We start from the raw sequence: 14,754 nt of genomic DNA, 5'->3' as shown, positions 1-14,754 counted from the left end.
GCCACCTGGCCCGTTTTATTTTCGGCCTCCACCTCGCTCTAGTCGCATCTTGCTTTTTGTCAATGCCGTTCAAGTTTGTTGTCGCACCTAAAACATTTACTCACCCGTCATATCCAGACAGGCCTCTCTCTATTGCCTTCGAGCGGATCCATCTCCATCGCTCCAAAGCTTGACTCCGTCCGTCATCGTACCACGTTCTCTACCGGTAAACATGTCATACTACGAGCCTCAGGGTTGGCAGGCACCGGCCGCGCGCCAGGCCTCTTGGGAGCAACCTGCTCCCCCATCGCGGTCAGGTATGGATGATAACAAACCGGTTCCAAATGCGTGTATCGCTGTTCTCATTACTTACGACAACTTTCTTTGCAGGATCGAGTTCCGTTTCCCAGCGTGACGAAATCCCAGCGTTCTCTTCTCAGTTTGATGGTACGAATAGCCGTCCCCTGCATTATTTCGCCTTCTCTGGTGCCACGACCGTCCAGTAGCGCGCAAGCATATACACTGTTAGCCGTGCCGGAATTCGTGGCCTCCTCCGTTCTGTGACAGACGTAAAAACAAAGACTGGGTTGGATGCTAACATCCATCAGAGGTCGACCGTGCTATTGATAACCTCGTCAAGAGTGGAAAGCTGTGGGCTGCACCCCGGAGGGATTCTATGCCCATGATGATGGGCCGTCCCTACCCCGACTATGGTATGATATTGCGAGACCACTTGATTACATTCGACACGTTCTAAACGTCAGTAGCAGATCCCCGCATGGTCAACTCAATGAGCCAGCGTCATCACTCGATCAGCGAGTTCGATTCCCGGATGCATCCCAGTCCCAATGTCCAGGGCTTCTATGCCTCTCAGCGTTTCCAGGGTCGCCCCAATGAAGTAGAGCAAATGATGCAAGCGAAGCGTCGGATGGCAGCACAGCGTGAGAGGGAGCTCCGCAACTATCACCAGGAGCAACAGTACAACCGAAGTACGTGGTAGCATCTGTCTTTGGAGCCTTTTTCTACACCTGCATCTTTCTTCCCCAATATTCCCCATACATACTTCTTGGCCCATGTGTATTTGTTGGCTTGTATATTACGTTGGGACATGGCTCCCGCTTCGAACATGGTTTTAATTCTTTTCTTCTTCTCAAAGGCCTGCTTGCCGAAATGTCTGGAAACAAGTCCGATCGCTCCCTCAGCCCGGCCGCCATGAGCGAAGAAAGCCGCCGGGAACTACTCGCTCGTCAGCATAGGGCTCTATACGGCAACGACAGCCCTGCCTTCTTCCCTCCCGCCGGTCTCGCCGACGACGGTACACGCTCCGAAAGCCAGGCAGGTGGCACGCCGACTTCCTCGACCGGCGTCCGTGGTGCCTCTCCCCGCAACGTTGATCCGTTCGGTCTCGCACAAACCCCCGTTCAGGGTGGCGCGGACAGTATCAGTCAGGCTGCCGCCGGCGCTGCCTCCCTGCAGTCGCCTTCTCGTGCCAACAGCACCTCCTCCCCCAGCTCTGCAATCAACCCTGTTTTTGGCAAATACGACGGTGCCGACCAGCCTGTAACCTCGACTTCGTCTCCCGGCGGTGCTGATTCTCCTTCCTCGAGACAAGCTCCTTCCAAGTCCATGGCTGGGCCGATTGGCTCTGTTGGCCCCATCGGAACCCGTCCTCTGCCCCAGCCTCATGCGGGACAGGTCTCCAACCCAGCGCTGAACAAGCGCTCCACGACTCCCCTGCCTTCTCCTCTGGGCTTCGGTTTCACTCCGGGTGATTCCGCCTCGGATCGGTCTGTTCCCTCCGTGTCGACCGCACCCAGTGCTGCGGCTGCGACCGCTGGTGTCAAGGATACATCTGGTGGAGTCGGCCTTGGCTGGGGCAACGGCAGCGGTGTCTGGGGTTCCAAGAACGGTCTCGGAGTTCAGGCATCGGTCTGGGGTTGAAGAGTGGGCGGATAATTAACATCACGCATTATTTGTTCGGCATGTGTTCGCTTCTGTGCAGTGGCGTTTTAAAGAGAGGGGTTTCGTTTTGATACTATTGGGAAAAGAGCATGGTACATATTCGGAAGAGGTGGTGGTGCAAGAGTACGTCTTTTGATTTTGTCTAGCGCTCCGTCACATGTGGACTGTTAATTTGGTACATGGCTGGTTTACTGACTAGGGGACTTGGTTGGCCTGTTGGTTTCTGGAGTCGGTATTCCCCATTTGGTGTGCTTTTGTGTGCTTGCATATGGGTTGACGCTGTGATTTTGGTTTACTTGTTTGTTTGATTTTCCATTGGTCTGCATCCTTTCCACTCTACTTTTTTTTCTTTCGTCATGACCAGCCACGACCTGCCAGGTTGGGGTTTGTATTTACCTTCAGGGAGGAGTGTACGTCTCGGGCTCTTGTTTCCCACTCATTCACGGGGGGTTCAGGTGTTATCTATCATCATTCGGGTCTGGTTGCGAGTTCGGCCGAAACATGCGGGTTTTAGTTCAGCAACTGGGCTTTTAGTTTGGGTATGGAAAAGGTTGATTGATTTTGTGACTTACTGCGCTTCATGTGTTTTGGGGACATTGGCAAAAAAAGGAACATTCGGGGATGCAGGCAAAACATCAAAGAGTTAACGGAGTCTGATCTCATGTTTTTATCAATGGTCATATACTATTTGCCATTTCCTATCATCTCTCTTCCATCCGTATCCTCCAGCACAGCACAGCACTAGGTATCAAGCCAAAGCCTCCCTAAAAAACCTCACCAGCTTCGGCCCCGACACCTCCAACCGATCATACAAATCAAAATGTCCCATCCCAGGCACAACAAACAACTCCTTGGGCTCCCTCGCCAACCGCACCGCCTCCTCACTATAATGCAACGTCTCCGCCTCCTCCCCAGCAATCATCAACACCGGCCTCGGCGCAATCAACCGCATGAACGCAAACGAGTCATACACCACCATCCGATCATAACTCTGCAGGGGCACTCGTTGCGTCGACCGTTCATGCTTCCCCCTGCTAGTTCCATAATACTCCGCCGCTGCTTTAAAGAACGAGTCCACATTCTCTCCTCCTTCCTGCAACACCTTCTCCGCATCAAACATCTTCGGCGCCTCTCCATCCCCCTCCCCATGAACGCGATTCCTATCCCCCCTCGCCCCCTCCAAAGCCATCGCAATCACCTCCCCATTCTCCTCCAAGTCCTTTCCCACCCCCCCACACCTACACATCCCCCCCACACAAGCCGCCGACACCGTCGCCACAGCCCTAATCCGCAAGTCACCCGCCGCAGCGAAACAGGCGTACCCGCCGGACGCGCAGATGCCCAGCACGCCGATCCGCGAGGTATCTACCCCCGGAACAGAGGTGGAGAGATACGTCACAGCGGACTTGATGTCCTCGACGCGCTGGAAGGGGTCTTCGAGGCCCCGGGGGTGGCCGGTGCTGGAGCCTTGGTATGCAGCGTCGAAGGTGAGGGTTGTGAAGCCGGCGGCGTGGAGGTGGGTGGCGTAGAGAGTCGTGGTTTGTTCCTTCACGCCGGTCATGGGGTGTGAGAGGATTATGGCGGGGGTGAGGGTGGAGGGCGTGGTTGGGGGGTGGTGGTAGAGGTGCGCGGAGAGGGTGTGTGTGGCGGAGGGGAAGGTTATGGGTGTTGGTGTTGGTGTCACGGTAGACATGTTTATTGAGGTGGGTGGGTAGTAAGTAGTAGGAAGTTGGTTGTAGTATGAGGTTTGTAGTGAATGATTGGGTTGGATTGGTGGTGGTGGTAGTTACTACGAGTAATTTATATAGTTTGGTCAAGTTGGTTGCTGCTTCGGAGGCTGTTCGGGAAGTCCGAAGATTTTCGGGGTTGGAGATTCTTGGTCGGTACGGGTGGATGACGACGGATATAGGAGTTAAGGGCGGGAGTAAGATGTTGATCATTGTTTGTGGGATTGTTGATGTATCTAGTGGTTGTTATTTTCTAGGTATTTGGGGATGGGAATAGGAAAGTTGTGCAGTTGTAGTGAAAAGGTGTTGGGATGATATCGGGAACAGTAGTAGTACTTGGTGAATTGGGTGTCACGACTTACTACTAGCGTTTTAGCTACATCAGGTCTTTACTGTGTCTGATAGTACTACTCTACTGACTGTTGTCATTGTTAAATGGTCAGAATACTAAATTAAAATTGAAGGTGTGTGTTGATACCAATCACTGATACTCCGCCTCGTATATATAATGTCGTAGTCTAAATATGATTGTATGCAAGCGCTCTTCATCATCATGTCGTCTACCAATTCTTCTAACTTAGTCTGTCACACTGGCAGGTAGCATAGGATCTCGCTCAGAACAAGTTGTAGATATAGAGTCGCTACGACTCCGGCCGGCAGCGGTCTCGATCTTTCTGCGTGCTGTAAACAGTCCCGACACGCCACGTTCCTGATTCCGTCCCAGCCAGGGTTTGCGCGCCTCTCCCAGAACGCGCCTCCCCAAGTAGTATATGAGCTGCCCGAGGATAATGAGGCCGAAAGCAATCGGGTACATCCAGTGGATTGTGTAGTGGAATAGCCCGACCCCAATGAGAACACCCCAGAAGTTCATCGTCAGCATTGAGATGTTGAAAAATGCCGCCGATGACAGCCGGAACAGCAGCGGTACCATACAATAGAAAGAAGCCAGACACAGCGTATATCCTGTCAAGTAGATACCAACCTGGCTATTCCAGGTCGCATTCTGAAACGAGCTGCGGTCGAAAACGCCGGCCTGGATGCCATTGATGACCATGCCGTACATGGCCATTTGACCCAGGACTTCGTACACCGGAGCCGTACTGACGAAAAACTCCTCACCCGTGTTGGCAAGTCCGTAGAATGTCGCACCCAGGAGCGCGAAGAGGTCGCCCTTGATCAGGTCCCCGCGCGAATAACCTCCTTCATCGGCACCAGTGATGCGGTCCGAAGCGATCAGGACGCCCATACCGCCAATACAGATCAGGATACCTAGCACCTGAGTGATATGATAACGCACGCGCAAGATCGTAAAGGACACGATGACCACGACCGCAATAGCCCAGAAATTTATCAACTGGGCGCTCAGCATAGTCGTATAGCGATAGGCCAGCACAATGAAATAGTTACCTTCCACGTCGCAGAAGGCCAAAAAGATATCTATTCAAGCCCGCAATTAGAGAGACCTTGGGGGAAGTGTCGGGTATTTACGTATCAGCAAGACTTACATTTCCAACCGTGCTGGAGCACCACTCGTGTCCAGCCATTCAGACCATAACGGTATATGGTATATGGGGTAAAGATAGCGTTGAGTAGAAAGTAGTTGAAGAATGTCTGAAAAGCCGGAATTGAGGTTCCCTCGCTGACTAGTAGTGTACTGAACGTGCTACAGGCAGTGTTGGTGATAGCCAGAACCTGTCTGTGTGACAAGTTAACCATCGAACTCACCTTGGTGCTCCAAGCAACTCCAACTGTAGCACTTACCCAAGAAAAAGGGTAATGTAGAACTCTTTCGTCGCAAGGTAAGCCAGGACATTGTCTTCTTTCTCAACATGCGTGGCAGTCACTTCTGGTAGGTAGTCGGCGCCCTGAGGAGCCTCTAATATTGGAGCAACCTGCTCGGGGGAATGAGCTACATGTATGTAATTAGCGGGTGGTGGAGAGGATCTCTGAGCGGCAAGCCGAGCAGCCCTGGTATCGGACATCTCTGATAAGAGATACAAAAAATTTGAGTTTTTGAGCCGGACAAAACTTGAGACCGACGTGATTACTAGAACCACCGGGTGACTTTGTGACCAAGACGAGCGCAAAGCCCCCAAAAGTCGCTCATCTATGGCGATGGCCTCCGGTGACAAGCCGAGAGAAGCGAAGAGGTATCGAGATATAGGTGCCAGGTAGAAGATACTGCTGAAGCTGGAAGTAGATCGATCCAATGTCAAGGGTAAAGCCGAGGTCAAGGCGGGGAACATTCCTTAGGTAAGACAACCGTGGATCGGATCTCGCCGCTATCCCATTTGAAGTATGATATGCCAGGTCTCTGCTGCAGCTATCTATACCCTGTGAATTTGTAATACTAGTGAGAGCGAGCCAAGACTGGTCACAGATGGCTCGGTATTCGATAATCGAAGCGTTGGATTCAGTGGTCCAAAGATAGACAGCTCACCTCAATGCCATAAGCACCTAATGTCTTAAAGTACTTGGTGGTCTGCAAGATAGTCCGGGCAGAGACAATAACTAGGAAGGCGCAATGGAATTCATAGCAAGGCATTCGCGAATCGATATGCATAGTAGACTGAGAGCCAGGGATATACACTTTGAAAACGAGGTTAGAAGTTATCGCCTGGTGAAGGCACAATTTGACTGAAAGAGGAAATAGATCAGGTGATACATGTCCTAAAAAGGAAAGAAGCGGAAGCAGCTTCTAGAAAAGTGCCCCTTTCAGTCACACCCCAGCAAGAATGGCAGCTGCTGCGCATCAAAGCTCCCCCGGATGCTGGTGCTTCAGATCCTGGGCCATTCTGGGCAGCCCTCGAGCTTGAAGCAGGCACTAAATCCGCGATGTGGGCTCGAATCAAAGCCAAGTGGAGACCCTCCGACCATTTCGTTCCATTGCAGTTTCAACTTTGACAGCTTGCATTGCGATATCCTAGTCATTTATGCGCATCATCATTGCGAGCGCTACTATTGGCAAAATCATCTTCATGTAGGTATTGACTACTTAAAGCATTTCGTTCGAAACGACTCTATGAAGGGTATACAATCATGATTCCGATCGAAGTACAAGCATAGGAGAAGTAATTGCATGGACAACCACCAATTGCCTTAAACCCATCTGACGCCACAGAAAAAGTAGCGTTACACATAGCAAGTGTAGAAAACCCACAAATAGCGGTCAATGGGTCATGGACTATAATATCTCTCCCAATGAAGCATTTCGATACACTTCTTGCATGGCCGATGCATACAAAGTGCTGCAAAACGGATAGAGTATTGTAAGATACGTGCGTTCTACTAGACTTACAGAAGAGCTAGTGGAAGAGGATGGAGGAGAACCTGAGAGAAGCTGTGCACAAACAAACACGGCAGATTTCAAGCAGACATCTAGGTATTAGCTACTGTGTGAAGTGATGTGCTCATCCCTTAATGCGTGACGACTCGATGCTTAGCCATCACATAGAATTCTCGAGATAGTAGGAACTAGGGACATACTATCATCATAATTTTTTTTTGCTGAATCAGAGGCATGATCGATAACTAGCTGTCGCCCAGGAATAGCGGGTACTGCAAAGCAGGTGACGAGCGCGTCGTTGCACAGATCAGGCAGGATTGGAAGTGGTTCGGTCGATGCCCAACATGGAGATGCTCTGACGTTCCGTGATTATTACTAGTTTCCATGAACTCTGATATCGGAGAGAGGTCTCATAAACGTTGCTGAGGAATTCTACTATGCGGGTTGTGGGAGGAGACGAACAAAAGCATTGTGATGTTCCATCAAAACGGTGATGCCCATTAGTTATTGTCCAGACATGGAGATTTTACATAGTTACAATCGGCGGTGGGACGGGCCCAGGCAAAAAGACAAGAGACGTGGAGACTGGAGACCGACTGGGCCAGACTTTGTTTGGTTCGGGAGGAAAAGGATTATAATTAGAAACTCCATGCTCCGATGGCCGGGGGAGGTATGACAACGATGGCTACTGAGGATCACTTGAGAGTTGAGACCCTCGGTGTATAGGCTGATTTGTATCTACACTGAGTACAGTAATTGTCCATGGATTAAATTGGTATTAGATTAGCCCTTTGTAGGGTACAAAATTGTCAGACAGAGTGGACCTGACATTTAACAACCCCTGAAACATTCTGAGATTTGTTAAGCTTTCTGGAATCCAACCAACTTTACCTGACAGATAGAAAGGCTATTTAAAAATCCTCTAGTAATAGTAGTATAGTGAGTACTCCGCAGATACTCCCCAGATATGTATACGGCGGGTGCACGTCATTTGTAACCAGATGACCCCCCTGGTTGACGCTGGTTCCCTTCGGTCGCTTCCCTGCAGATCCCCGTCTCGCGCGTCTTCGGCTCGTCTCCTTTCTTCAGCACATCTTTAACTACTATAAACTATAAGTTAGTAGTAGTGGCTGTGACTAACTATCATGAACAACTTTTGAATGATATGATCGCATTGCTTTGCCGAGTCACATCAGGTCCACACGTCTAGCTTTCCAGCTGGTTCGCAAGAATATCGTCCCAAACAAGTCCGATTCCTCCGAAAGCGCTGCTGGCTGGTGTCCCCGGCGTCCAAAGCAAGCAACAACCAAATCCTTCCTCCCAGTGGCTTCCTAATCTCCGGTCGCGTGTGCTGGGTGAATCTTGTAGCGCGTCGGCACCAAACGCAAAGAACGGATAAGAGACAGACAAAGTGCCAAAGAAGATAGAATAGAGACAGCAGCGCCAACCACAGCCGAGGCCGTCAGGTGGTCCCGACCCCAAAGTTCAGGATCATCATCCATCATTCTCATCCGCAAAAGCAGCGCCAGAGCAGAGCAGAAGCAAGAGCAAAAGCAGCCAAAAAGCACATCCATCCATCCATTGTGCTTTCCCTCGCACACCCAACATCACCCGAACTTATTTTTCATTATTATTATTATTCTTACCCTTGCCCCATCCATTCTCAGTTCAGTTCCCCCGTTCTTTTCCATCTCTTTCAACCTCTTTCCCCCTCCTAAAGCAGGGCCTCTTCGTCATCTTTGACTTAAGCTCTTCGCGCAAGTCTTTTACATCATTCTTCCCCTTCCCTCCGACCAAACTTCCGAACTTTCAAACTTCCAAACAACAACCCACCCCCCTCTACCTCCACCCTTCCCTTCCATTTCTTCTTCTTCCTCCCTTCTTCTATTCCTTTTTTTAATTTTAACCCTTTCCCTTTGTTCCCCACTTTCCTTCCCTTTCCGCCCCCGAAACCAAACCAAACCAAACCAACCTAACCTTTTCCCCCCCTCCTCCCTCATCCAATCTGGACCAAGCCGCGGTCCGTCTTATCATTCCGCCTTCTCGGGGCTCTCCTCGCGCCGGTGCACACTCGTTCCTGAGTTGTCCCGGAGTGACGAGACGCCACCTCGCCATACTGCCGGACCATGGCGTTGGAGGTGCAACCACCCAGCGATCGCAAGCGGGTGAAAGTTTACGAACTCAAAGATAATGACTGGTTTGATCGCGGGACGGGTTTTTGTACAGGGCAGATCCTCGATGTGAGTCCCGGTCGCCGCCCATGTGTCTGGCCGCAGCGCGATCTCCGTCGCCGCTCCTCGGGCGCAAACATTGCGGCTCTCAGGCGCGCGTGCCTCAATCCAGCTGACTGTCGCTAACACTCCCGTCTCTGTTCCCAGGATGAGCCGCGGATATTCGTCGAGTCGGAGGATGAGCCTAATCGTGTGCTTCTGGAGACAAAGATCTCCAAGGATGACGGCTATCAGAAACAACAAGGTCCGCTGCCCCTTACGCCTCTTGCTGCATCGCACGCAGCGAGCGAGATCGCAGAATGCGAGCTGACATTTCCGCGACGTGATCTAGAAACATTGATAGTATGGACAGAACCAAATGGGACGGATATGGCGCTGAGTTTCCAGGAAGCGGAAGGGTGCGCTGTGATCTGGTAAGACTGGCACATGCCATCAAGGAGCTTTGCGGCAATGAATCCAGTTCATCGCTGACGGCGATATAGGAACTTCGTGACTAGCGTACAGCAGCATCTATTGAACCTGGCGCCAGGAGGTTCGTCTCTTCCTATTACTCGCTTACATCGCTTGTCCGGTTGCCATTGCTGACCAATTTCACGTCTGGTGCTCTAGAAGATGCTCTGTCGGACGAGATCGAAAGCTACCAGTCAATCATGCTGCCTCCACCCGAGCTCGGAAACCTGCCCGAAATCGATCATGTTATGAGGGCCGCTAGCATTACCCAGGCCGGACGTGATGCGCTATCGAAATTCGTCATCCGAGAAGAGTACATCCCCAAGCTGATCCCGTTAGTCACGATGGCCGAGGATCTCGAAAGTCTCTCCGATCTACATCGCCTGTGCAATATCATGAAGTCGCTCATCCTTCTCAACGACAACACCATCATCGAGACAGTAGTTACCGATCCTATCATCCTTGGCGTGGTTGGAGCATTGGAATGTGCGTATACTGGTAACCTCCGGACTGACCCGTGTTGCTGACGGATTTCAGACGACCCTGAGTTTCCAACCCACAAAGCGAACCACCGGCAATACCTCGCAGACAAGTCGCGCTACAAGGAAGTTGTACCTATCAAGGATGCCTTAATCCGCCGCAAAATCAGCTACACATGGCGCCTGCAGTATCTCAAGGATGTGGTCTTGGCTCGCATTCTAGATGACCCGACTTTCTCGGTTCTCAACTCCTTGATCTTCTTCAATCAGGTCGAAATCGTCAACCACATCCAGGCAAATGGACCCTTTTTGAAGGAATTATTCTCGGTTTTCGACCCAAGAAGCGCGGACACCAAACGAAAGGAGGACGCAGTCCAGTTTCTCCACCAATGCGCTGTCATCGCGAAGAATTTGCAAGCGCCGGCGCGTGCCAATCTCTTTGCGAACTTTATAAACCATGGGCTGTTTGCCGTCATTGCTTTCGCCATCAAACACCCCAAGCCGGCTCTGCGTACGACTGGAATCGATATCCTAGTGGCGCTTCTTGATCATGACCCCGTGATGATGCGTGGCTATATGCTGAAAGCTGTCAACGAGAAGAAGACCCCCTTGACCGACACGTTGATTGACTTGCTGCATACCGAGTCCGACCTGGGGGTCAAGAACCAACTCGCAGATGCCGTCAAAGTTCTACTGGATCCCCAAATTCCTCTGCAAGATACCATGGGCCGGGCGGGGCCTGAGAATTACAACAAACCGCGTCCGAATATCCTCTCTGATGCCTTTGTTCAGAACCATTTTGATGAATCCGCGAGGCGGCTATTCTGGCCCCTGAAACGACTCGAACATGATGACCACCGTATGTTCTCACAGAAGATTCACCCAGGTATCTGACGATGACTAACTGCCTTGTAATCTCTTTAGTTCGGAACTTGAGCTTCCAGGAAGTGGCGCTGTACTCCCATCTCGTTGATATCTTAACATTCTTTGTCCGCCAACACCTATACCGGAGTCGGAATGTCATTCAAAACGAATCCCTTGCCCCTCGAATCGCTCAATTACTCACGGTGCCCCACAAGCATCTTAAGCTGAGTAAGTTGTCTCTGTAACCATATCATCATCAGGGGAAATGCTCTAACAGTACCGTGTTCTCAGCTGCGTTGAGATTTTTCCGTGCTTTGACTAGTCTTCAAGACACTTTCTACCAGGCTCTGATGACCCATAACAACATCTTCGGGCTCATTCTGGACATTGTTTATGAGACTATGCCCCGTGATAACCTCCTGAACTCGGCCTGTCTCGAATTATTCGAAGCGATCCGATGCGAGAACATGAAGCCGTTTGTTCTCCACGTAGTGGAGAAGTATGGCGAAAAAATCAGAAACATCACTTACGTGGACACATTCCAGAGCTTGATTCTACGCTACGAGCAAATGCAGGGCTACGGTGCTGAGCCGGAGTCATCCCTCATGTCGCACGAGGAGGCGATGCCTTCACGAAGGATGCAAGCCGGCGGCCAGCGTTGGCAAGGTGTCGGGGAGATGGATGCTGCCGAGGAGGAGTATTTCAACACCTCTGATGATGAAGAGGTAAGGCGCTTGGTCCAGCATGGTCCCCTTCGGAATCGGCTAACCATGGATATCAGTGGCAGCAGGAGAGTAGGCAGACCGCATCAGATGCTGCCCGAATGCAGAATGGCGCTGCGTCGCCCATCGTCAAACCGCTCGTCGATTACCCGGATGATGACGACGAGGACGATGCGATGGACACTAAGCCAGAACCCAGCGATGAACAAGCGCCACAGAACCAGGAACAACCGCAGCAAGATGGCCCGGATCACGATGCTGCTGCCGGTTCACCCGCAGACTCGCCGTCCACTCCGATCTCAACGCCTCAAACGCCACCCGAACGGTTGTCGGAAAAGCGTCGGCGCGAAGAGGAAGACGATGATGAGCTGATGAAGCTCACAGCTGGGCCTAAACGAAGAAGTTCCACCAGCGCCGGCCCTGGCACTGCCGGAATGGTGCGGAGGAAGCGAAGTGTGTCGATTGGCTCGCTTTCCGCCAACGACAAGGGGGCAGCGCTGGGGACCCTCAACAGCAGTGCACCACCGAAGAGAATCGCAATCAACCTTAGCTCGGCCACGATCAAGGCGTCTGACCCAGGTTCGACCGATTCTGGAGCTGACCATGCGAACAACGAGAAAGAAAATCGAGATGACAACCACAGCGGTGATGGTGGCTAACTGGAACCCACCACGTCTTTGTTTGATGCCTTGATGGCTCTTGTGTCGAGCAACCGTCTTTTACATTTGCTGCAAGCATCGTTCGCGTTTCGTCAGAGTAACAGGATCTTTCCTTGCTTGTTTTTACGACAGCCTCCTAGATACCAGATGAAGTGATGTGTTTTTCTTTTCCCTACCCCTGTGAGCCGGACGTATTTTGATGTACGATCGATCTCGTTGTGCTGTTCCTTCTGCATCCTTGCTGTTTTCATCTTTCCTTTTAGATATCATGTATTACGGACTCAGCTCTGCGGCGAGATCTTTTCTGTTCCGATTATACCTTTGCCCATTTATCTGATGGGCACGATGTACATCTACTCGCATTCTCTGCCACCTTTTTTATTTTTCTTGTACTGCTCGCTTGTCCCGGAGTTTCCGGTGCTGTTGCGGTTCTTACGCATATGATGGGGCGCTTTCAGCCGTACATTCAAGGGCCACTAGGGATCTCGTTTTACATGGACACTGTTATTTCGCGCGTGATAGCGATCGGTTGAGCTTGGTATTCGGGATGATTGATGATCGTGAAATGGCGCGAGCACACCGTTGTCTCCTTCAGCCTTGTGGTTCGAGGAGCCCTGGATAGATGCAAAATCTAGCTGGAGGACACTGAAATGCATTCTCGAGGAAACCGACTTGCACATACCTATGTTGCCGCAGTCTAATCTGACCCGATCTCTTCGATGTGAACATTCGAACTGATCAGCCCACTGTAGATAGCTGAGCATTTGTAGGGTAGCGATACTGTCCGTGCGTCTGGATAGAACGAATGATCGGCATGCGGGTCCCGAATCCACCGGGTGTTTTATCCCGGGAAACTCTCTTTTCTTTCACCCTGGATCGGCCAACTCAATATCTACTTACAACTATTCTCCCTAATCGTAAGTAACTACAGAGTAGACTACGCCCCGCATCGTGCAGACAGGCCATGGCCCCTTCAATGCAACCCCATGTCACCCCCGACAGCTTCTTCCACACTACCTCGCCGCCACGACCAACCCTATCTACCAATCCACCCCCAGCTCCAATTATAATCTATTTTATATCCGGAAACCCAGGTCTTATCTCCTACTACTACCCCTTCTTCACTTTCCTATCCGACAAACTCCAATCCCTCAGCAGCAGCAGCAGCAGCGAACAGAAGAAAGACCACCATCAATTCTACATCCACGGCCACAGCCTAGCAGGCTTCGAAGTCCAGTCTCCGTCTCCCCTTCCCACGCATTACCACAATGTGGAAGACCAGATCCAGTTCATCCAGCACAAGCTCGACTCCTTCGTGCAAGCCACTACTACTACGCAACCATCTAGTACCGTGAGGCGGCCCCGCGTCATCATCATGGGCCATTCTGTGGGCACCTATATCGCCATGGAAGTGATCCGGCGCCATCGCGAACGCCAATCGTCTGCCCACGCCAATACCACTAATAATACTACTACTGACTTCGACATTATCGGTGGTGTGATGCTCTTCCCGACTGTCATGGATATTGCCAGTTCGCCTTCGGGGAAGAAGTTAACTGTACGTATTCCAATCCCCGGAGACACAAACACTCACTCTCCTCTCTTTAATGAATCAATACTAATAAAAAGTCATAGACCCTATTATCACTCATCCCCCACCTCGCCCTAATCGTCTCCATCTTCGCCCGCATCCTCACCACCCTCCTCCCCGACTTCGCCCTCCGTGCCCTAATCAGACTCTTCATGGCCGATCCGCCATCCCAGGCTGTCGATACTACCTGCGCTTTCCTGAAGAGTAAGAGAGGCGTGAGGCAGGCTTTGTATGTTCCCCTTTCCCTTTCCCCTATCTCCCATAAAATAAGCCAATGATCAAAAGATCGCATATGTTAACGTTTTGAATTGGAAAGACACATGGCCGCTGATGAAATGCGCACCATCACGACGGATAAATGGAGTGATGATGTTTGGGGGATAGCCTCATCTTCCTCCTCCTCTTCTTCCTCCGGAGGAAATGCAGACGACAAGGTGAATAATGATGATAATGACGGCTCACCTTCTCGTTCTCGGATGTTCTTCTACTTTGGCCGGAATGATCATTGGGTTGCAGAGAAGACGAGGGAGGAGATTATCCAGGCTAAGGCTACGGCTAAGAGTAGTAGTATGGTGGACGGGGGGAAGGGAGGGACGAGTCCGACTATGGTGGTTTGTGAGGATGGGTTGCCGCATGCGTTTTGTTTACGTGAGTACTATACTTTTAACTATCGGTTCTTTTGCTGTTGGGGTGCTACGTATGCTAACCTGGGTGAATGCGGTAGGTCATAGCGAGGTTACGGCGGGGAAGGTTGCGGGGATGGTTATGGATATTGTTGATGGTTGACTAAGGTAGTTCTTGGTC

General features: G+C 51.1%; 7 protein-coding genes across 7 annotated transcripts; 3 read left to right on the top strand and 4 right to left on the bottom strand.

Moving 5' to 3' along the window:
- Nucleotides 1–211: 211 nt before the first annotated feature.
- On the top strand, nt 212–1,920 carry BO88DRAFT_341807 (uncharacterized protein; the record flags this gene model as incomplete). Its single annotated transcript, XM_025703115.1, has 5 exons — nt 212–296; nt 370–426; nt 588–692; nt 747–968; nt 1,136–1,920. The coding sequence occupies 5 exons, from the start codon at nt 212–214 to the stop codon at nt 1,918–1,920; spliced, it is 1,254 nt and encodes a 417-aa protein (XP_025562455.1).
- Nucleotides 1,921–2,689: 769 nt separating this feature from the next.
- BO88DRAFT_488560 (alpha/beta hydrolase) lies at nt 2,690–3,634 on the bottom strand (the record flags this gene model as incomplete). The annotated part of the gene is made up of 1 exon (XM_025712621.1): nt 2,690–3,634. The coding sequence occupies one exon, from the start codon at nt 3,632–3,634 to the stop codon at nt 2,690–2,692; it is 945 nt and encodes a 314-aa protein (XP_025562454.1).
- Nucleotides 3,635–4,108: 474 nt separating this feature from the next.
- On the bottom strand, nt 4,109–5,561 carry BO88DRAFT_405519 (DUF914 domain membrane protein). The gene is made up of 2 exons (XM_025706892.1): nt 5,174–5,561; nt 4,109–5,105 (listed from the first exon to the last, which is right to left on the bottom strand). The coding sequence occupies exons 1-2, from the start codon at nt 5,382–5,384 to the stop codon at nt 4,246–4,248; spliced, it is 1,071 nt and encodes a 356-aa protein (XP_025562453.1). The 5' UTR covers nt 5,385–5,561; the 3' UTR covers nt 4,109–4,245.
- On the bottom strand, nt 5,235–5,997 carry BO88DRAFT_62842 (uncharacterized protein). The gene is made up of 2 exons (XM_025713022.1): nt 5,394–5,997; nt 5,235–5,331 (listed from the first exon to the last, which is right to left on the bottom strand). The coding sequence occupies exon 1, from the start codon at nt 5,912–5,914 to the stop codon at nt 5,426–5,428; it is 489 nt and encodes a 162-aa protein (XP_025562452.1). The 5' UTR covers nt 5,915–5,997; the 3' UTR covers nt 5,235–5,331; nt 5,394–5,425.
- Nucleotides 5,998–8,025: 2,028 nt separating this feature from the next.
- On the bottom strand, nt 8,026–8,625 carry BO88DRAFT_405518 (uncharacterized protein). Its single transcript, XM_025706891.1, has one exon. The coding sequence runs from the start codon at nt 8,526–8,528 to the stop codon at nt 8,286–8,288; it is 243 nt and encodes an 80-aa protein (XP_025562451.1). The 5' UTR covers nt 8,529–8,625; the 3' UTR covers nt 8,026–8,285.
- A 179-nt stretch (nt 8,626–8,804) lies between these two features.
- On the top strand, nt 8,805–12,597 carry BO88DRAFT_62775 (SMEK family protein). Its single transcript, XM_025713021.1, has 9 exons — nt 8,805–9,194; nt 9,333–9,429; nt 9,517–9,598; nt 9,668–9,717; nt 9,798–10,121; nt 10,173–10,973; nt 11,039–11,206; nt 11,270–11,703; nt 11,760–12,597. Exons 1-9 carry the CDS (start codon nt 9,081–9,083, stop codon nt 12,357–12,359), a joined length of 2,670 nt encoding a protein of 889 aa, XP_025562450.1. The 5' UTR covers nt 8,805–9,080; the 3' UTR covers nt 12,360–12,597.
- A 726-nt stretch (nt 12,598–13,323) lies between these two features.
- Nucleotides 13,324–14,736, top strand: BO88DRAFT_426154 (bifunctional triacylglycerol lipase/ester hydrolase; the record flags this gene model as incomplete). Its single annotated transcript, XM_025708884.1, has 4 exons — nt 13,324–13,917; nt 13,995–14,179; nt 14,267–14,598; nt 14,675–14,736. The coding sequence occupies 4 exons, from the start codon at nt 13,324–13,326 to the stop codon at nt 14,734–14,736; spliced, it is 1,173 nt and encodes a 390-aa protein (XP_025562449.1).
- Between the last annotated feature and the right edge of the window lie 18 nt (nt 14,737–14,754).

The sequence above is a fragment of the Aspergillus vadensis genome (genome assembly GCF_003184925.1).
Source record: "Aspergillus vadensis CBS 113365 unplaced genomic scaffold BO88scaffold_13, whole genome shotgun sequence".
NCBI classification, from domain to species: domain Eukaryota; kingdom Fungi; phylum Ascomycota; class Eurotiomycetes; order Eurotiales; family Aspergillaceae; genus Aspergillus; species Aspergillus vadensis.
The sequence above is the reverse complement of the archived record's forward strand: the minus strand, read 5'-3'. Positions and strand labels throughout refer to the sequence as shown.